The sequence below is a fragment of the Urocampus carinirostris genome, chromosome 6 (genome assembly GCF_059441175.1).
Source record: "Urocampus carinirostris isolate Australia breed hairy pipefish chromosome 6, RoL_Ucar_1.0, whole genome shotgun sequence".
In the NCBI taxonomy this organism is placed as follows: Eukaryota; Metazoa; Chordata; class Actinopteri; order Syngnathiformes; family Syngnathidae; genus Urocampus; species Urocampus carinirostris.
The window spans coordinates 17,264,514-17,287,772 of record NC_142354.1 but is presented as its reverse complement, the minus strand read 5'-3'; the positions used below and the strand labels follow the sequence as shown (position 1 = coordinate 17,287,772).

Sequence of the window (23,259 nt, the reverse complement as noted above, 5' to 3'; positions counted from 1 at the left end):
AAGGGCGCCAGTGAGCTCTACACACAGAGAAGCATTGCTTCGAGCATAATGTTGGAGTATTGATCCAATCCAAGTACTTGCTTCGTGTGGATAATGTCCCAGCCCAACCTTATTTTGTATTCCACTCAAAGAAGTCAGGTGATAGACCTGACATTGGCGCTTAAGGCCACTTCTGACTACAAAATAATTCACAACTGAAGTTACCTAATACGACTAAAAAAATAAAGAAGTTATAAATGAAGAACAATCATGACTAAAGATAGTCAGTGACGTATTTCAATACTACAACACAATCCATCCATCCATCCATCTATCCATCCATCCATCCAGCCGTCTTTTGTAATGTTTGTCCTGGCTGCGGCTTGACTTCCTGTCGGAAGTGGTGCTGTTCAAATTGCACAATTGGACCGAATGTGTCGCAATGACTGGCGGGTGTTTTCTTTGGTAAACGGAGACGTTCAAACTTGCAAGTCGCTCTGCCAAATACTCTCAAGGCAAATGGCACTGCTGTTCCCATCGGGCATGACATCAGCAACAACATCAAAGGCAGACGTATGATTAAAGTCAATTATCGCTACTCATATGCTGTTTTTTGCCAGTTGATTTATTATTACCATCATTAAATCGCCCTCTTATAACATAGACAAAGAACAAGTCAATTGTTCACACTCCTCGGGAAGTTTTGAAGGGTGTTGGTTGTAATTGAAAAATAAAAAACTGAACTAAAAATGAACTGATGTAACTGTTCTATTTAAAACTTTTAGGAACTTGGATTTCTACATACTCAAGGAAAGTCTTTTTTTTTTGGACAATGTTTAATAGGGCTCAGGTTGAGCATCCTCCTCCTGCCTTGAAATACCTGAAAATATATTCTTTTGCACCGCTATGAATGCTTTATTATGCTTTATTAACTCATTAGGTGTTTGGTAAATTTATTTAAGAAGACTAAATGCTAATGATTAGCTAATCAATCAAAGAACTTCAATTTATATTTCATTTTACTTGTATTTTGAAGGAAGAAAGGAAAGAAAAAGAAAGGAAGGGGGAGGGAGGGAGATAGGAAGGAAGGAAGGAAGGACAGCCAAACAAATAAAGAAACAGAGAAAGAAAGAAACCAAGACAACCTCATTAATGGGTCTTCATCTTTTTATCAGTCCTTAAGTTAGGTAAAAACTCGATTGCTTATGTATAGGTGTGAATGTGAATTGTCATTGAAATTAACCCTTAGAGATTAGTGTCTAAAAATGATTAGGTCAGAAGACTGTTTTGATGAAAAATTACATTTCCTATTGACAAGATATCCGCGGAGCACGAGGGCGCAGTGGTTAGCATGTGTGCGGCACAGTTCTGAGGTCATGTGATCGAACCTCCTGTGTTGAGTTTGCATGTTCTCCCGTGCTTGCGTGGGTTTCCTCCGGGCACTCCAGTTTCCTCCCACATTCCAAAAACATGCATTTCAGGTAAATTGGCCGGTCCAAATCGTCCCTAGGTGTGAATGAGCGAGCGAAATGTCTGTCCATGTGTGCCCTGCGACTGGCTGGCAACCAGCTCAGGGTGTCCCCTGCCCACTGCCCGAAGACAGCTGGGATGGGCTCCAGCACCCCCGTGACCCCACTGAGGATAAGCGGTGCAGATAATGGATGGATGGATGGATTTATTACACTGGCAACTGTGTGGACAGCAAAGTAAGAATTTCATTGTGCAGGGAATTGTGGTTCTTTACTGTGCATTTGACAAACACTTTGAATCTTGAATATTTTTATTCGAAAGACATCTTGTATCTAGAATATCTCGTACCTGGAGTAGCTTGAATGAAGAGGAAGGTCTTGAACACTAGGCCGTTTGAAAATTCTTGGATTTTCTGTTGTATGTCAGGCAGTATTTTTGTCCGAAAGACATCTTGTTTCTGAATTATCCAATATCTCGAATGGAAGGTCTCGAGTATTAGACCCTCTAGTGGTAACGCCTGAAACTTATTGGATTTTCTCTCATATGTTGAGCAATGTTTTTGTCGCAAAGACATCTTGGATCTCGAGTAGGTGGTATGTAGAGGAAAGTCTCAAGCACTCCTCCCTCTAGTGGTAACGTCGGTAAAGTCTCATAACTTGTATTTTCTCTCGTGTGTCTGGCAATATTTTTGTTCTGAAGACATCTTGTATCTAGAATATCTCATATCCGGAGTAGCTTGTATGAAGAGAACGGTCTTGAACACTAGTTTGTTTAGTGGTACCATTTGAAAATTTTGGGATTTTCTGTTGTATATCAGGCAATATTTTTGTCCGAAAGTTTCTGAATTATCCAATATCTCGAGTTGCTCTTATGTAGAGGAAGGTCTCAAGCACTTGGCCCTCTAGTGGTAGCACCTGGAAATTCTTGTAACTTGGATTTTCTTTTCATATGTCGGGCAAATTTTTTGTTCCGAAGACACATCATATCTCGAATGTCTCGTCGCTAGATTAGCTCGTATGTAGAGGAAAGTCTTCAGAATTTGGACTTCTAGTGTTAACGTCTGGAAAATCTCGTGTAACTCGTACGTCGGACAACATTTTTCGCTTGAAAGGCATCTCATGTCTCTAATTTCTCGTGGCTCGAATAGCTCGTATTTAGAGATATTACAATATTTATTTTTTTACGTATTACATTTGTGCAGTGACATTTTTCAATGGAACTGTAATTTTTGTGACTTTAAATATTCATAAATTCGTAGTTACTTTGTACGAAAGAGACGTTACATTTATTATACATACCAATGATATTTAGTTACATTTATAAGTAACATCAGGCCCTCAGTGAAAATGAGTTTGACAACCTTGCACTAAATTATAATAATTTGTGACAGGGCAGTGTACCAGCATTTTGTGGTTGTTTTCAGAGTTCTGTACTTTTGTGGTTCAAATCTAAGGCCCAGTCTTCCTGTTTTTTTCACCTGGTACTCGAGCATCTTTTCATTTTCCATAAATACGCACGAGATGTTCATTAAGAATTGCCCATCAAGGCAAATTTGAGTGCAATCGACATTTGGAAAAATGTGCCATGCTATTGGCTGGCTTCTAGCCCAGGTTTTACCCCATTTCCCTCAGCAAAAGCCAACTGGAATAAACTCTGGATTGCCTAAGCTTGTTCATAGAAATTCCAGTGTATGGTCTTGCGTTTTTCTTGTCATGGATTCTGTGTTGACTGAAAAGCCAGGGAGGAAAAATAGCACTGAACTTTTTCCTAAATGATTATCAGGAATCTTACAAGGTTTACCCAAATCACACTTTTGTGCTTTTTTTTAGAATAATTGCTTTTGTATCTCTTTCAAACTGTGAGTATTTCGCCATTTAGATTTTTATTAATTACAATTGTGTGGCGAGTTTAAATGCTACTAGTCATTACCTTTACGATGTGGGTGTAAATGGCGTGAATGAATGACTAAGACTTTGCTCGGCTGTCATAATTGAAGGGAGTGTCTGAGATAGCATTGCATCTTATGTTTATGTTGCCTACTCACATGCCTCGGCAGTGGCGTGTTTCGCCAGACATGTTTGTATTTGGCTTTTTTTCACACTGCCGATAAGCAAGATTAATAGCATGCAAAAAAGCCTGCGGGCTCTTTAGCTGTCAAGTTGTGAGTCCAGATTTAATTGTGGTATTGTGACAGTTATCTTTTTCTCTTTGCGGAAAGCCAACCATTGATTTAGCTTTATCAGGGAGCATTACGTTTTTGTTGATTTAGCAAAGGTTTTAAGGTCATTGTTTTATTTATTTGTTTTTAAATTGGATGTAATTATTAACAGCAAAGGCAAATAATGTTAGTAATAACCCCTGTCTTCTTGGAATTTTCTATATTGAAAATCGTCATTTTTTTGAAAATAATTTGATTTAATTTCCAGTGGCACAATTATAAGGTACGTAAAAAGAGTCAAAATAAATGATGAACTAGTCAATTCTAGTCAAGTCATGTTTATTTGTATAGCCCTTAATCACAAAGTCTCAAAGGGCTGCACAGACCACAGATTATTGCAAACCACTGACTATTATGACACCATCCCCTGATCTAAAACCTACATGAGAGCAAATGATACACACACTAAATACATACACTAAATGGTAAATGTGATAAATTTTTATACTGAAGATGCAAAACAAGTGTTCGTAATAGCCAAAACCTCTTGTTAAACATTTTAGGTGTTAATTAGGCAAGTGATATTTTATTTTCAACTACTATGCTGTTTAGCTTTATTAAAAAAAAAATTATGTGGTGCAACAGTTCCTTCCCCTCTGTCTTCTCTCAAACAAACGTTTGAAAAAGAGAAAGAAGGGCAGAGAGAGAGAGAGAGAGAGAGAGAGAGAGGTCTATACAAATAAATACAACTTGACTCAAGACGTTATCACACAATCCTTCTTTCTAACTACGACAATACACACAAATCACTTGTAAAGTGAACTATTTTTCTGCGAGGGCACCTTAGCATAATTTCACCAGAACAGAGTGATCAACATTAGCCTTTATTCCACTTTCCTCTTTGGAGAGTGGAGAAATATTCTCAATCATGGATCGGGTCAAATGCGGAGTCTCTTCCTCTGGGACCGATGCAGCTTTTGTTTGCCCGCAGCATCACTAATGCTTGTGTCTATTAGGGTTCACAAACATATTTTAATCCATACCCTTTTCCGGTTCCCGTTTTTTGCCTGCAAATTCAGTTCATATAGTGACCTAAATAGCAAAGTTCTTTTGCTTTTGACAGTGTTGGGTGCATTACTGATAAAAGTAGTGACAGTTATAATGACTTAATTTAAAGGTTAGTGCGTTACCCCCCAGATTACTAACACCAGAAAGTAGCACATTATTCTGAAAGTAACTAGTTACAATTGACTGTAAATACTTGCATATAAGCCGGCCTAATACTGCTTTGAAATAGCCACATAATAATACAAATAGAAGAAAATTTGCACACCACCCTGTAGAAAGAGTGAACCCTTCATATTTCTTGGCTTGCCCAATCTTGAAAGCTTGCAAACAAGCACTTAGCGAGACACTCAGGCCTGCTCAAAGATCAATTTTTTTTTCTCCAAGAATGGTGCATTGCAAAAACAATTTTACAAATAAAAATACCAAAATTCAGCCCCCTATTAATTCTGCGCACACATTTGCCCCATTGATTTTCTGTAGATTTTTGTTCCTGTATAAGCCACGCTCCCCATCCACTGTCTACCACATGCTACTGGTTAGACTCAACCAAAGATGCGCATATTAGCTCACCCACTTATTTGAGTATTTGATTGTTACTTTGATAGGAGTATATACGGTCGGAAGAATATCTACATAAGGAGAAATACAGCATTTTTAGTACTCTGTGCTTAAGACTGCGCAACGACAACTGTATTCAGTTTTACTTAGGTAAATACATACATGCCCGCTCTTTAACTTCTATTGCTGGCGGAACAAGGGTTGTATGTGTATGTGTATGTACGAGTGAAATAGGAATATCTAAAAAACACTGTTCACATTCCCTGAATTTATTAGGTAGTGGAATAATAATAATGTAGTACCCATAATGAAGTTACAGAATTTTATTCATAACGTGTTACAGGATTTGTTACCTAGAAAATAACTGTGTTCCAGGAACGCTTCCCTTTGTAACGCATTAGTCTCAACAGTAATTCGTGAAGTTATATTGCATGATACACGAAGTGAGCTGCTGTCGATCACTCGAAGAGGTTTAGGTAGAATGGAGGTTTGCGAATGATTCCGTCGACCTTGAACTTTTGTGTGTTCAAGCTCACATTGCATTGTTGTCAACTAGAATCACGTCATCTGCCGTGATGTGTTATTGTCCTAAACGCAGCCCCCTCGCATCTTTTCCTCAGCATTTCAAGGAACATGGCACAAGCCTTCCCGCTTTCTACGTCAGGGTGTTCCAGCAACGGTGCCTCCCCTTGCTGCTTCACATCATCTGGAGTCTTAAATTGACCTGAATTGAACTGTTGTTGCCTCAACTCAACTACACATCATAGAAAGTTATACATACACTTCTGGGCCGTGCCTTTTACTACGCCTGCGTGTGACCTTGACAACGTGCGCCACTCCTTCCCCTTATCCACCCAAGGAAGCGTTTTGGACTCAAGGGACTCATCAAACATTAACTCAAAGTTATTTAAAGGAATTGGGGGAAAGTTCATGTTCTTATAATATTTTGAAAATTGTAGCTGACTTGCAGGGAGCTAACGGTGCTAAAAAATACACGTGCCAATTTTGTGCAACTTCTAACCTCTTGTGTCAATCGTACTTACATTACAACATTTAAAAGAAAAGATTTTACTCAACATGTAAACACTGGAAAATTACAACTTTTAGAGGCAGTAGAGCAAGAAAGCGCACTTCATACCCAAAAGAACTCAATGGCCTACCATAACGACCAACACTACCGCTTTACACGTTAGACTACCGCTTTTCACCCCTTAAAAACGCCTACTGATTTCTAATCTTGCTTACATTACGACACAAATCGAGATTGTACTAAACATTTCAACGCTGGAAATTTGCAACATTTGGACGCAGTAGAGCAAGAAAGGGCACTTCATACAAAAAGTAATGAGCTTCCATACCTAACAACTCTACACTACCTCTTTACGCTTTAGACTACCGCTTTTCTCCCCATAAAAATGACTTCAGATTTGTTTTTTTTAAATCTTGATTGAGATTAGTGATTAACTTTACAGCGGCTTTTTCTTGAAGACTAAGTCTTTGTCCCTGAATAAACCTCTTCAACGATCACATTAGATTCCGTTTTGGTAAAAGTAAACCAGTAAGCACATGTGTTTATTTATTTTATTTCGTTTTTTAATATCTTGGAGACAGTTTGTGTTTTGCATGTGAAAATATAGTGCCTAATAACATCTACTGCATTTAATGTCAAAAGATTGTAATGCAAAGGTACTGTACACTGATACCTTTACATTAATTCATTCGATCTTGCTCGTATCTATAATTTCTTGTATCTCGAGCAAATTTTCCCAATACAAAATAACTAAAAAACAATTAATCTGTTCCCGGTCTCCCAAATGCATCCAAGTAAACACTAAACAGCTATGAAACACATATTCCTGATCACTTAAACACACGTGAATAGTAATCACATGTAAAAATATAGTAATAAGTTAAATATGATCATAATAAAATGTCTCCAGTGGTAGCATCTGGGAATTCTCACATTTGGATTGTCTCTTGTATGTCGGGCAAAATCTTGCTTGAAACACATCTATATCAATTTTTTTGTATATCAAGAAGCTCGTATGTAGGGTGGGCCACTGTACTACATTTTTACCAATGTCTAATCGTATGTGAAGTTTAAATTAGAGTTACCATTGCAGTTTACTATATTTATAAATATTTACTACATTTAATTTTGATGAAATAGTTTGGGTCTACAAAAAAGGGCAGCAGTACGTAACACAAGAGTCCCAACACGCCCATGCACGCACTAATGTCCTTAAGTGTCCTCATGTGCCATGTTTGCATTAAGAGTTGAACTGAAATCCCCTTTGTCCCGAGGACAAACCTTACGTGTGTGTGCCAGTTTGTATGTTTATTTATCTACAGCTGACAATTTTAATCTTTACAGATCCATTCAACTTTTTCTGAAATAAAACTGATTAAAGTGATGAAATTTGAGATGAGAGATTTTTTTTTTTACACATTGCTACTTCCTGTTTAGGTTGAGTTTGGAGCTTTTGAACTTAAAACTTTCCCCCTTCCTTTCACATCAAAATAAAAAAGTGCAAGTGAATGATTGACAGCCGCAGATCAATAACACAGTTTGTGTACTCCAAAATGATTTATCTTTATTCCCCTTACAAGTACCAACTATTTTAATGTGGATTTTTATACTAAGATGCCTCAGACCTGTAGCTGTATAATTACTTTGCCGAATATTGTTGTATGGTCCATTGAATAATTTGCACAGTGGAATGGGAGCAGCACAAGAGTTTCTCTCTCTTTACAAATGTATTAATGCAAACCTAAGTAGAGATACGAATTACTCTATTCATATGTAGGGAATTATAAATGTTGAAATCTTTTGTTTTAATGTAGAGTGCAAAAATACTACAGATACTACATATGGATTTGATATGCTTTTTTCATTCTGATTTTCTTCGACTCTATGTCAACAATTAAAAAGACTAAATGTATTGTGAAAATTAAGTGACTAGATTTGTTTTGTTCAGGTGTCAGGAGCTCAGTTTCACCTTTGAAATAAGACTAATCAAGTAGAAAAAATGCTGAAGCATTAGCTATTGCCAGTGAAAACATTTCCAATGTCCTCGTGAAGAAATAAGTCATTGGTGTACTAAGTAACAAATGTTAACTTGATAGACGAAGGAACACGACAGATATTGACCATATAAACTGTAAAGAAAACATAGTCTACTGTGAGCATGCAAACAATAATTATTCCAACTAATTAATATCAATCAACTTACCGTAAATCCCGGACTATAGAGCGCACCTGATTATAAGCCGCACCCAGCACATTTTAAGAGGATAACCGCTTTTGTACTTACACAAGCCGCACCTGTATATAAGCCGCATGCGCCCACATTAAAACATGTAACACAATCACAAAATCAACCCAAACCCGACTTTGAGTCCCGCGATTGTAGCTGAATATAAAGTACACAGTCCAAAAACCACAGCCGGCAAAATGAACGGAAAATGATACCGGTACTTAAGGTTTGATGCAGACCTGCAGAGTCCGGGTCCCGTTGAAAATAATCCAGGGGGGAAAAAAAATGTATATTTCCAAAGGTAAGGGTGGGAAAAATATATATCCACTATTGTCCGCTGCGTCCACAAACACGTCTCACTTTTACTCCACTTCACGTCAGCCCCAGTTGTTATCGCCCCTTCTTTTTGATTCGCCAGTGGAAAACATATCAGAATAAGTCTCTAAAATAAATACATTACAAAAATATACAGTTGCAAATACATATTATACATGGTTACACATATTTACAAAGAAAGACGGTACACCGAGAGAGTTTTCAAAGCTTTAATAATAATATTATAGGGGTTTTTAGGTTTTTTAAGGGTTATTATTCTATCTTCGTTATTCATTATCCATTATCCGTTATCGGTCAGTTCATAATACGCTACAAAGCCTAGGAACCGGGACACTTACTCTCAGCCAAAAGGCCAAGCTAAGGTCCTAGCCCTAAAGCCTTGCTGCGATCATTGCGAATGCACCGTTCCCGGAAGTACTGCAATACCGGGCCGATGCGTAGAGTGGACAGAGCAAGCTCTTATTCCATCTCCTATAACTTTCATCCCGAACCGTGCTTGTGAAGGGTAACCCTGTTTTGAAATGATAAGTCATTCCTCATAAGCGTAAGGGGTATTAGTGTTTGGTATTGGTGACGTTGAATACATTGATTAACAAATGGTTTACAATGATGATAATAAAATTAATAACCATAATGATAAAAATAGCAAAATTAAAAAATAATAAATCATGACCAGTCGAGACACATACCAATATCAACTTCCCTCTTGTGGCTTTTTTTATGTTTACTAACTAGTAAGGAGAATGTATTAATATTTCAATGTGTTCATTATTTTTGTTACTAATAATTAACATCTTTATTGTCATCTTATTTGAAAAAAAAAATCCTTTGATGTGGAAAATGATATAGTTCTTTTGCATCTGTTCATCCATCCAAATTTAGCAGCAGTGGAAGTTATCTATTAAAAATGCTTTCCGTAGCATCAGCTTCATTGTCGGGTCACTGAAGTTTCTTTTAATCCTCGAAGAATGATAACAAGCATTCAATTTGATCCTTTACCACGGCAACCACGAATGACAAAAGCATTAAAATAAAAACACGTCCGGGCTACAATCTGGCACTATTCTATGCAATATTGTTGCCTGGGCGCTGTCATCTACAAATACAGGGCTCCAATTTTACACAACACAGCCATCATTCGCGTTTTCTTTCGGTAGTAAATATGTATCGCCATCTTGAATGGTCACATGATTCGAAAACACGTGACATATAAACAACTCAGAGCGGAACTGAAAAATGACGCAGCTAAAAAAGGGGTGATGTGTTTGGGAGCACGGTACGGTTGGCATTCTGCAGCCAAAGGCGTTGACACCAAATTCCACATGTGGTTTGCGTCAGGTGTGAGCTGGGCCTAAAATGTAAGAAATTTAAATCGTTGTTTAAGACTGTAGCTAAAAATCTGGTGCGGCTTGTACCAAAACAAACCTTCCTTTCTTAATTTTGAGCATGCAATTTTTAATCAAGTGCTCTCTGCAGCCCAGAATTTACAGTAGGCATTGACTCTGGTGTTTTGAGTGTGTGGCGGTAGAGAAGGGCAACCAGAGGCAACACGAGCTCCCGTGTCAGACCAATCGGACAGGAAGTCATCCGCATCTCATATCTGACACCCCAGGTCACACACATAAAGACTCGCACTTTTAATAATAAAACTTTACGACGCAAGTCGTCAATTTGGAAAATATTTGCCATTGTAAAAATATTCAATTAATAAGGTCAGGGTCATAAACACACTGGTTATTAGCTTTAGGCGCATTACAGTTACAAGTTACATCATTTAAAATGTAACTCAGTTAACGCCCAGATCACTGACACCAAAAAGCGTGTTATTCAAAACTATTAGTTTATTACATACAGTTTATATTCGCCTAAAAGCCAATCTCCTAAAACTGCTTTAAAATAGCCACATTAAAAAAAAGAATAGAAGAAAACGTATACACAGTCCTGTGGAAGCAATGAAGCCTTTAAACCCCGTATCCATTTTGTTTCCAGGCTTCAAACCACTCGAGGATCTCCTCCATTTCTGGGTACAGTCCGGGACGTTTTCATTATATTTTACCATATATATATATATATATATATATATATATATTATATACAGTATTGCAACGATATTGCAAAAATAATTCTACAGGTAAAAAGACTGATTATCAAATTGAGGGATGTGACAAATGAGACAATGGAAGTGAAACAAGCGTACTCAATATACTATAATTAATGATCTGTATTTATAGAGTAGCGGAGTAATGCATTAACGCACCAAGTGGGAACGACAGTAAAATAGAACATTTTATTAATAACTCATTACAGTACTTGTTACCAAGACAAGTTATTTCTTTGTAATGCGTCACACATAGACTTTCACTTTTAATATTACATTTTTTAATGCAAGTAGTCATTTAGAGGGGATTGTACACATATTCAATTACCAAATTCGGGTCCATACACGCACTGGTTATATTACAGATTTGTAATCATAGTCAAGTACAGCTCACATGATGCTGAGCTGTCTGAACTCTTGCTGAGCCCAGACTGTGTCAGAGGGAGAAAATGTGTGTGTGTACAAGTGTAGTTCCCTTTCTTTTGGTCATCACTTCCTGAGGAAAAGCATGACCATGTACACACACATTCAATACTCCTCTTTACTGTCAGTTGTTGGCTGGTGAGGTCATGGTTAACACTCTCTGAATCTGTAAGGACAAACCCGGTGAGTGAAATAAGAGTGTGATTTGTTCATCTCAAGTGAGTGAGCTACTCGTTTTGCAGTTGATCCTTTAATTGGTTAGCTTACACTGCATTGTTATATTTTAATTTCTCATGTTACAAATTGACATGGTATGCAGCTCATCTCGCAAAATAAGATGGGATTGACAGGGTTATTATTGTTTATTTTTGCTTTGTGTATTGCGGTTATCCGACCAATTGAGAATACAGTAATCCCTCAATTTCGCAGGGGTTTTGTTCCAAAAAGGGTCCGCAATCGTCAAAACTCGCAAGGTAGGTATATTTATTCATCTAACTATCAAACACTATAATATACATTGAAACAAACAAGTTCAGCTGCTTGAAATCCTTGAAAATGCTAGAATTTTTATGTTCTGTTTTCAAAGATTGAAAAGTGCTTCATTTTTGGATGAAGTGCTTGTAAACGCTTAAAATTGTTACCTTGTTTCTCAACAAGTCTCCTTTAAAATGAGCCTACACTGCTCTGTGAAAATTGTTGTTCCCTTGTGATTAACGGGAGCCAGCATTAGTGTGTATGGCATTGTCCTATAAAGCATTATCGCCCCCAACAGGTCGCGTCCAAAGGACAGGTGCATGCTTAACATAAACAGGGCAATATGAAATGTGTATTAGTGCAAGTATTATGTATGGACATTAATTATAGGCCATGCAAAAAATTGAGTTAGTGTTTCCCAGAGGTAAATTGTAATGGGAAAACCTTCCTGCGCCTGAAAAAATGTAAGCTGCATTTTTTAACCCAACACCTATATGGGGAGAGAACAAATATCTTCACGGTTTACTCAAGATCTAAAAATCACATGTCTTGATAAAAGAACATGGAAGAATAAAAACTGCATATGTAAATCACAGATATATGGTATCTGTGGCAAAATACATGATTAATACTGGATTTTTTTCTTTTAATGGCATGGGAACAATTGGAAAATTGGCTTCAAAGGTCCTTAAAAAGTGCACAAATTTGGCCATGAAAAAAAGAAATATGAACCCTGAAAACAAAACAAACCCTATTTACAGGCTCAAGCATTTTCATAACAAATAAGCCTTTTTTTTTTGTTTTTTTATCAATAACTTCTGTACTCATAAATTCTACTTTTGAAAATAATTTTGCCGCTATATTTTACTAAAGATTCAGGACGCTATCCACTGTTCACTGTTTTACTTCAGATGATATTTTGTTGTGATGATGTGGACGTTATTGGGAGAACAAAAATGTGGCGTGAAAATGTTTTCACCTTCCTTTAGCATGTCAAAAAGTCATACTTTGTTAGCGATAGATTGGTCCAGCCTGTTTTGTTGACATGATGGCTTTTCAAGAAACATGAAATTGAAAATATTTGCACGTACATAATGAACGTTTGTCAAGCGGATTTACGAACTTGTTCAATTTAGACCACAACATTATGGATGTACAAGCAGACACAGGTAGAAAAGGGGCGGAACAACTGTTCAGCCAATCACAATGTAGAACATGATCAAAGGGGATAATGTATATATTTTGTAAAGCCAGTTTTTCTTTGTTTTTTTTAAATTTACGGAACGTGTGGAAAATTATTTTGTTGTTGTTGATAATTAAGCATGCAGCGGGGCAAACTGACCCATGAAATATAACATTCAAAAAGTCAAGATGAATAATTGAGCACTGCAGCTAGTCATTAACATGAGCCTCGCAGTCCAAAATGTGTTTTTCTTTCTTTGGACATTGAACAGTCGTGTCATGTTGGACTAACTGTGCAAAAATGGGAACGCTGAATTGTTGTAAAGGCAAGGATTGACGCAGACAGTGCACGCAGAAGGACCTTAGTCACTGTCACTGTCACTGCCAACCACATGTAATATTACTTTTTTTTAGGGAAGTGGCAAGTCTTGCTTCACTTTCCCCTTACACACGCGGAATATTCCTATAAATGCATTCAAGAAAGTATTTTTATCTTTCCTTGTTTTGTATTTCTTGCATATGTCAGATTTAACCAGTGTAAGGTACCTTACATAGATACATTTTCATTAAGAATAACTTTAAGCACGTTGCCTTTGAAAATTTGCACCAGTTTCATCTAAAGCTCAAATGATCATGTTACCAAAAAATGACAGTAAACGTCTTTTATGAACATATGTGGTCACCTTGGCTCTGGAGGTAATACAGGTTTTTTATTTGGGTTGGTTTTACGATTTTATTTTATTTTTTTTAATAAAAAATAAAATGCTTCCACTGTAGCAACTGTTTCTGAACAAAAGTCAAGAGAGACAAACAAAAAACACAGCTATGTCACTTAAATACAAATATAACAATGTCAATATGACAACTTATTGTCAGGAGCCAGAACAAATGGTAGACCCAAACGCGTAACGTTTCACGATAAACTTTATTGCAGAAGCTGAGAAGTTAGATGTGGGAAAGCAAGCGCCAGCAACCCGGCAATCGCTGGGTAGGAGGAACAGGAAGTTCACGGGATCGGAGCGTGGTCCGAAGGCAGGAACGAGTCGAGTAGCCGGGACGGGCAAGCAGAGCATGGTCGGTGGCAAACTCAGGTCAAGGAGCCGGGTTGGGAGATCGGAGCGTGGTTGAAGGAAGGAAAAAAGTCGATCGGGAAGCCAGGGGCATAAGAGCAGGATACAGGTAAGGACAGACGGGAGGCAGAGTCAAATAGTGCTTGCCTTGCATGTGCAAAGGTTCGCTGACGGACTGACCAGTAGTCAAAGGAAGCATTGAGTTTAAATAGGATGTGAACCAATAAGGCAACGAGCAGAAGCTGGCGCCAAATGAGCGGGCACAGGTGAGGGCAATGGGCAATTATGACACTTATAATACCTTCGATTGAACAATAGTTGGGGAAAAAAGTCAAAGTGCACGTAGTGTAAACAATACCTTGTAAAAAAAAATAATAATTTAAAAAAAAAAACTTTAACACTATAAAAAATAAAATACTTCTTCTAAACATCTGATTCAGAACAAAAGTAAAAAGAGTCAAGCAAAATAAAGTCAGCAAATTTAGTCTAAACACAATTGGATCCAACTTAAAAGTCATAATGTATGTATAAACTTAAAATATATCATCAACACTATTATAGTGCTACCTCAAATGGTAAGATAATATGAATCCCAAGACAATAGTAATGTTCAGATCCAGGTACTCGCACAGTATCGATAATATCAATATTTGGATCGATCAACCCACCCACCCTTAGTATCGGATTTCAGACTGTATTAGTAGAAACAAAAACATTAAATCAAACAGTTTTCCCAACCCAGGTTTCAGGGCAAGTCCAAGCATTTTGTAGCATTTCTTTTTTAATTTTTATTAAAGGGCATGGTTGTTACAAAACATTTCAAATGATAGTAAATTAATAGCCAAGAAAATCCTTTTCTCATACTCAGCAAACTCAAGTAGGACCTAAAATACAAAATATCTCCTGATAAAAATGCATCGGATATTCTGCGATTCAACGCCTCCATTTGAATGGGTGGGGATGGATTGAAGGGAATGAAGGAATTCATGTCATCGTCAGTTGCACAGCGCTCCCCCCTTATAAAGCCAAGCATTGTTTTTGATTATTAAAGGTGAGGCGATAAGCGTTGAATGCTGAAGGACTGGTTCCTCATTGTTTTGTCTCTTTTGCATAATGCACACATCTGCTTTTAGTGTTGACTTCTCCCATGCACGCTTACTTTGTCCTTTCTCCATGGTTGAATGTATGTGTGGGAGGCGTTTATGCCATTTCTAAATGCATGGCTTACAAATCGACACACATGTGACAGTCCACACCCACGGACACACCCAGAGTGAATTTTTCAACGGAAAATAATCTCACCTGTTTTGTTCTTAATCTTTTTGTCTGGATCTGTGTGTTGAGGGTTACTAAAATTCACACTTAAGCTGCAATAAGACATTATTTGATTGTTTGCTTGGGTTGTTCCTTGATTTATTGGTTCATGTCTGGTGAGACACAGTCAGATTTACAAATAAATTACCTAGAATCATATTCATCATTTCATTGGCAGAGCGAGAAAGGAATATGTTAACTGCTGCATTGAAAAAAACTTATTTTTTTTGTGGTGGCACCAAGGAAAACAGCAAGCTGCCCTTTTCCACAACACATAGGCTCTGAATAACAAACACCACGCTCACATCTGGAAACATTTTTGATGCCCTTTTTTCTGGAAAAATGAGTCCAGGTTTGCCAACAGTATCCATATAATACATAGGAAGAGAAAAACGGGAGGTTTGAAAATACTGTATTCAATATTTACAACGTACTCACAACATTGTTATTATAATTTGGTCCAGTCTTGAAGCACCATGTTGTTAATATTTTTCTCTATCTATTGTAAATGTCTTATCTTATTTTTCTCTTTAGAGTCTTTATGATGTGTTTACCCTGGAGTGCCATGTCCAATCTTGTAGCATACAATGTTTTACCTCGTTTATACCAATGACAATGAAGACAATTCTATTCCATTCAATTCTCTTTCAACATGTTAACCTACAAATCAAATCCTCAATTTATATATTTGTTTTCAATAGCAGTTGGAGTTATCGATCAAAAACATTACACCTTTCTTTCCATATCATCTGCGTCAATGTTTGATCTCTGAAGTTTGCTTAAATCTTTGAGTAACAAAAACAAACTAATGCAATTTGGTCTATTTTACTCGTCCCATTTAAATTTTGGCAACCACCATTGACAACAATACTAAAAGACACGTCTGTGTTGCAATCTGGCACTGTTGCCCACAGTATGGTTGTCTTGGCGCTGTCATCTAGAAATATATGGGTCACATTTTGCGCGACAGAGCCCTCTTTAGAGATTTTTTCGGGCTCGCAGTAATGAATATGGGCTCCTCTTTGAAATCGGCATCCTGAATGGTAACATGATCTGAAAACACATGTCGTAAGCAACATGGGGCAGAACTGAAAATGTTCTACAGCAAAAGCCGGCGACGCAAATTTCCCACGGGTCGGCCCCAGGTGTTCACCAAGGTTAAAATGTAACAAATACATGTGAATTTGTTTATTTTTATGGGTTTTCTAAAGACAAGTTTTGTTTTTATATATGAGCTTGCAGCTTTTAATCACATGTGCTCTGTAGTTTGCAATTTACGGTATTTTATGACGGTTATGTCACGATTGCCCATTGTCCTCACCTGTGCCCGCTCGTTTGGCGCCAGCTGCTGCTCATTGCCTGATTGGTTCCCCTCCTATTTGAACTCAACGCTTCCATTCACTCCTTGTCAGTCTGTCAGCGAACCTCCACACATGCAAGGCAAGCACTATTTGGCTCCCATCTGTCCTGTCCTTACCTGTATACTGCTTGTCTGTCCCTGGCTTACCGATCGCCTCCGGCTCCCTGACTTTTTCCTCCCTTCGACCACGCTCTGATCTCCCGCCCCGGCTACTCGACCCGAGTTTGCCCACTGACCACGCTCCGATCGCCCGTCCCGGCTACTCAACTCGTTCCTGCCTTCCGACCGTACTCTGATCCCGTAAGCTCCCTGCTCCTCCTGCCCAGTGATCGCCAGATTGCTGGCGCTTAATTTCCCATACCTGACTTCTCAGCTCCTGCAATAAAGTTTGTTGTGAAACGTTACGCTTTTGGGTCTACCATCCCGTCTGGTTCTGACAGGTTAACTCGACAGTTGGCCCTTTGATGAAACAAACAGAGACTAAAATCCTCCTACACGTTGCCAGGTGCAAAGTACGGAAGAGAGGCAAGCCAAGACGTGGCGCGACACATTCGGGCCCCGGAGTCACGCACGTGCACCGACAGACACTCACAAACAAATGGCAAAACCACACCAATCATGTTTCATGTTTTACGTGTTTGTTCATGCAGCATGTACGCGCGTGAACGTTTTCATTCATTCACTTCATCATGCTGTCACGGACACACAACCAAAAGGTTGTTTTTTTCATCCTGGGTAAGGTGTGTCTGTTTTCATTCTGGTACTGGACGACAGCCTAAAAATGGAAAAGCATTCGGCTATTTATAGTCTGCATTTGGTCCCAGGAGTAGCCTGTGAGGTGGATGCTTTAATTGCACTCGGGCACTAAGCTCCAACAATGTCCAAGTACAGTAGCCCCAACTTTGGTGCCGCATTCCAAAGCAATGAAAGGGAAACAATATTTTAATTGCCAAGGGAGGATGTTTTTTTTTTTCCAGCAATCCTTGTTTATAGCTCTACGACCTCCGTTGTCCTATTTAAACTGTTGCGTAATTTAGTTCATTCATTGTTATTTGAGTCACTTCAGGTATTTGTAGCCATGTTTATTTTCAGAATGTAGGTAGTAGGTTCTTATAGTTAATTTTATACCATATTATTATAAATTTGATTTGCCTAGAATGATAAAATTTTAAATACATGTAATAAAGTCTTGTCTTCAGACATTCATCGTTGGTTTGGTAAAGGAACGTTTATTGTTTACAGCGCTTTTTTGAGCGCTTTTAACGTATTTTATTTAACCATGAATCTTATCTTTTAAAGTTGAATTTAAATTGTTATATAGTAATCATGGAAAACATTTTTTTCCATAAAAAAGTCACTTTTATTTCTCAAATGAGTTGTTATTTTGCCCATATGAATTTTGTTCTTTTGTTGACCAGTCTCAGATAAAACGTTTTCTTTGCCACTCTGCCTTAAAGGCCAGCATATCAAAATCACCTCTTCACTGTAAATGTTGATACTGTTTTGCAGGTACTATTTAAGCAAGCTTCTTATGGAGGACCTGTAATTTGTGTTTCTCAAACCAGAGACTTTATTGTTATGTTCTCTTGCTTGGCTGTGCCTCCCACTTCTCTTTGTACTCTGGTTAGAGCCCATTTGTGCTGTTCTCTGAATGGAGTAGTACACACCATTGTAGGAGATCTTGAGTTTCACATAAAGTTCTCTTTTTCTGGCCATCCTGTAAGTTCAATCACACATACACATGAGATGCTGCAGATACTCGACTAGCTCAAGGATGGACAGTTTTGTCGCTTCTCTAACGAGCTAAACCCTTTTGACTCAAAGAGCCATCAAAGCAAACTTTTTGATTTTATTTTTGGAAAGAGCCACAAGATATATTTTGAGAAAAAAATACAAGAAAACCGCTAAACCCGCTCTCCAGACAAAAGTTTATTTTTCAGTACATTTTATTTCACTGTGAGACATTTGATGATTTGATCAAATGTATGAAATAACAATAAGGCCAGCGCTTGTGTCCCAAATGCCAACATACCACTTTGAACTGACTCTCTCCAGCAATTACTTAAGATCGATGAGGCTCATTTTCACATTCATTTTTTTCATAAAGATTTTTTCAAAACAAGGTGCAAGCAGTTGTTTTGTAAAAACGTCACCAAATTCTGCAAATAATAATCCCAGGGTATTTATTTTTGGCTCAGGGTGAGCGACAGGAGGTAGTGCTCACGCTCTTTACATAGCTCCACGCACCACTACCACTTACCCAATCAAATTGTTGAGGGGGGGTCTTCTGTGGTTTTGGAGCATTTACAGTTTGTTATAAGGATTTTCATCATAAGGTGTTGCAACAGTTAACACTGATTATTTAATGAGCTTCCATAGGGTTCCTCAGCAATACACAGTAAAAACGAGTTTTTTTGGTGTGACACATTGACTGTAGACAGTAGTTAAGATGTGCCTTTAATATACCAGACAGTACCACGATGTACTTCAGCGTTGGCTAGGCTTCACATGCATTACAATAGGCTTTGCTCACTCAAAATTAGAACGACATGGACAACATTTGCATGGAATCAATTTTGTCTCCGAGCCATTTGTACTCATGAGCCATTTATGGCTCACGAGCCACAGGTTCCCGACCCCTGGGCTAAGCTGTTTTTAGCTGTGCCAACATCCTTGCACAATTACCCAATTTTTTCTAATGCAATTTGCCAACACAATGTAATATAAGAACATTGGAGTGCTGGTTACTGGAAATGGGCATCCATATGCCTATGTAGATAGATAGATAGATAGATACTTTGTTCATCCCCGAAGGGAAATTCACATTGTATGTACTAAAAAACAGACATTTGCAGCTAAAATAGTCATTTACCATGTTTAAAATGGATTGGGTGTATATTTGGATAGTTTTTTCATTGAAAAAAGAGTTTTTTATTCAGATGTAAGGACATTCTGCGAAACTCCAGATTTTTGAACGGTTTAATTAATTTATTCTTACAGAGACACACAAGCTGCTGTAAGTGTGTGTGTGTTTTATTTTTGTATATTTTTGCTAAGGGCAATATCTGAGCAAACCACCCAAACATTAGCAGGAGCACATAACAATCAGTTCGTTTTGTTCCAACTGTGTCCCAAACTTACTCCCTGTTACCCAGATATCGAGCAGACTGCATTAATGAACCCAAAGACGAAATAGAGTTCATCTTGTGATTACCTCGTAATTGCATGTATCATTGTTATATTTTCCGCGCAATACATCATGCATCGTTTGCATAATTTACATTTGAGCATGCAAACAGTTCCTCCTTTTTCTTTATCGCCTCACCAGACACACGCTCCCTCCCCCCACTCTCATTCTTCTATGTTTTACATTCTTTTTTTGCTGTTTTCCTTTGAAGCAAGGACAAATGGTGGTAAACACGGAAACGTGGTATCAGCGACCACGTCAACTATCCTGTTTTTTTCTCTTCCCTGCAACAGACATGGTGGACACCCAGCAGCTCCTATCCTGGCCGGTGGGCTTCAGTCTGAGCGCTGCCGACTTGCCCGAGTTGGACGACAGCTCGCATTCGCTGGAGATGAAGCACCTGACCACGTTGGACTACGCTTCCATCTCATCTTCGTCACTTTCGCCCTCACTCATGTCCTCAATGTCATCTGTTGGGGTTGCCTACGACCCAAGTCCGCCGCAGGGTGGGGAACACCTCACTAACTTGGACTACGCCAGCATGCACAGCTACAGGACTCATGCAGAAATACATAGTAAGTATTAAAGGTATTCCCAAATTCTTGAAAAATAATAATTTGAAGAAATATTGGTTTCTGCATAAGATATATATATATTCCAATTATCTTCAGCCATAATGCATTTTGAAGACAGCATGTCTTGTCTTTGATACCCTGAGCTGTGATGTCATCGGAGGAACACCAGCACCCTTGCAAGCAAGAGGTTATGAGTGTTTCTGCAGTCATTGTGGAGAATGCCTAGGAGTTGTGTCACAGGTGGATGCAGTAATGGTACAGCCACATTAGGCTAATTGCCAAAATTAACACATAGGGAACGCAAAGCTGGTTGACTAAAAACTGATACAGTGAGCAGCCAGGCTAACCAGGAACATACAACAAAAAGGCCAAGGCTCCGCCAATAAACACGAAGCCGGCAGGGAATAAACCAAGGGACACGGCAAAACCGGCACTAACGCCAGGCTACCCTACCAAACAACACACGGTGGGCAGCCAACGAGCACCAACAGGGAGCAAAGCCCTCAGCAGCCTTGCTGCTAATTGGGAGCTAGCCTGACAAGTTATACCAAGCGTAACAGATGAGGAGAAAAACACAAACGAAAAGCCACAATCCCCTACCTAAAAGAAGGAAAAGGCAAACAGGGATCACATGCTGGAACAGCGGCAGGTCAACATACCCAGCTTTTGTAGGTCGGTTACAAATTACCGCATATATTTGCATTGAACCGATCCCCTAAAACTGCTTCAAAATAGCCACATAATAAAATAAATGGAACAAAATGGGTACACCATCCTGTGGAAGATGTGAACCCTTTTTATTTCTAGGGTTTGCAATCGTGAGAGCTAACACTTCGCCGACACACTCCATATCCATTTTGTCTCTGGGCTACAAACCAATCAAACTCTTCCCTCTCCATTTCAGGATACTGTCCAAAACATTTTTTCAGACATGGTGTTGTGCAAAATTAATTTTACAAAAATAGTGACCAAAATTCAGTACACTTTACCGTAAATTCTGTGTTCGCTCTATTGATTATATTGTTGCACGGCCCCCTCCCTACACGCTTCCTATCATTTGGTAAAGGTGACACACAACCGAATATGCGCATATAAACTGACCCCCTGATTTCATTATTTTATTATATACTTGTAAATACAGCTCATACATTAGAGAGACTATCGGAATATCAGTTGCGAGAATTTCAACATCCTGCTACCTTGTGCTTGAGACGGTGTAACTGTTCAGTTGTACTTGCGCGTAGGAAGAACTAGGCATCATCCACTTAGAACCATGTTGTAACAACAGTTGAGTTACAAAATTGTGTTAATAACCCGCTACAATGCTTGTTACCAAGAAAAGTAATTGCCTTACAGGACGTGTTCTTGACGTGACAACACTGACTTGTTACTGACTTGTCGCCACCAGATTCCATCAAGCTGGAGCCAGAGTCGCCTCCGCAAAACACCGAGTGCCCAGTGTTCTCCAAGCTCCAGGATGACGCGTCCACAGCCGCACTCAACATCGAGTGTCGTGTGTGCGGAGATAAAGCCTCTGGGTTTCACTATGGTGTCCACGCCTGTGAGGGATGCAAAGTAAGACACATTCACTGTATTTTCTGGACTATAAGAGGCACCTAAAAGCCCCAAACTGGCCTAGAATTTGAAAAAGCGCCTTATAAACTGGTGCATCTTATATGTGGATAAAATCTGAAATGCATACATAATTTAGCCGTGTGCAATACTACACAAGATTTTACAGCATACTATTGTATCTGTGCAATGATTTCTACTCACAGTGCCAGAAACAAATGTTAGAGAAAGGAGAATACAGAAAGTCTAGCTAAAGGATAAAAAGAAAACTCAAAGTTCGATTCATTATCAGATACACCAAAGAGTTGTTTTCCTAGGTGTGCCATTTTTGCGTTTACTTATATCTTTTAGAACGACTTTTTTTACTCCATTCTTTAACTTTTGTTTCTGGCACGGCGAGTAAAACTGTGGGATAATGTGGTATTATCTCATAGCCTTTTCTTGTATCTTCTGTACCACTGGTGGTCTAGTAGTTATATTTCAGCATTCTCACTGCTGCAACCTGGGTTTAATTTTATGATAAGAGGTTTTTTTAAGTACTTTCGAAGATAATAATAATAATTTCCTTTGTATTGTCATTCTTTGTAACAATGTACACAGAACGAAATGTCGATACACCTGACCCGTTGTAGCGAGCCCATGCAGCCGCAGCCAACAGAGGGCGCCGCCATTTTACCAAATGAAATACATTTAGGATTGAATCCAATTGTCTTGTCATTGATAGTAAAACATTGTATGCAATAAGGTTGGACATGGCGCTCCAGGGTAATACGTAACAAAGACTTTGAAGGAGGCGCGTCAAACTCGTGGACCGCGGCCCATATATGACCTGCCACATCATTATATGTGGCCCACGAGACAATGCGGAATGAAAAAAATTCTGTTCCACGGGCAGATAATTATTGAATTGAATTGTCTTTTTTGTCATTGATATCAAGGTTGTGAAACATTGTATGCAACAAGATTAGAATGGTACTCCAGAGTAAAAATGTAATAAAGACTTGAAAGAAAAAAACAAGATAAATATAGTAAAACTTAAAAATGATAAAAATATTGTACCGCAGTGGTAGGCACATTTGCCTGAAATGCAAAAGATCCCCGGTTTAAGATAGGGTGGAAACATATGTTGGCCTAGAGAGGGATGGGCAGGCTGTACTTGCCCAAGACACACCACAGGA

The 23,259-nt window shown here is 38.5% G+C and overlaps 1 protein-coding gene across 3 annotated transcripts in view; it reads left to right on the top strand.

Moving 5' to 3' along the window:
* pparg (peroxisome proliferator-activated receptor gamma) overlaps positions 1–23,259 on the top strand; it is a 54,436-nt gene that overhangs the window by 9,770 nt on the left and 21,407 nt on the right. For 2 of the 3 annotated variants that reach the window (XM_088338083.1, XM_088338081.1), the window contains exons 2-3: positions 20,228–20,509; positions 21,918–22,084. In XM_088338083.1, the coding sequence (XP_088194209.1) occupies positions 20,230–20,509; positions 21,918–22,084 (447 nt within the window). In that variant the 5' untranslated portion in view covers positions 20,228–20,229. Of the gene's footprint in view, positions 1–11,480; positions 11,531–20,227; positions 20,510–21,917; positions 22,085–23,259 lie in introns of those variants that run through there. The other variant, XM_088338084.1, reaches the window with a different exon arrangement.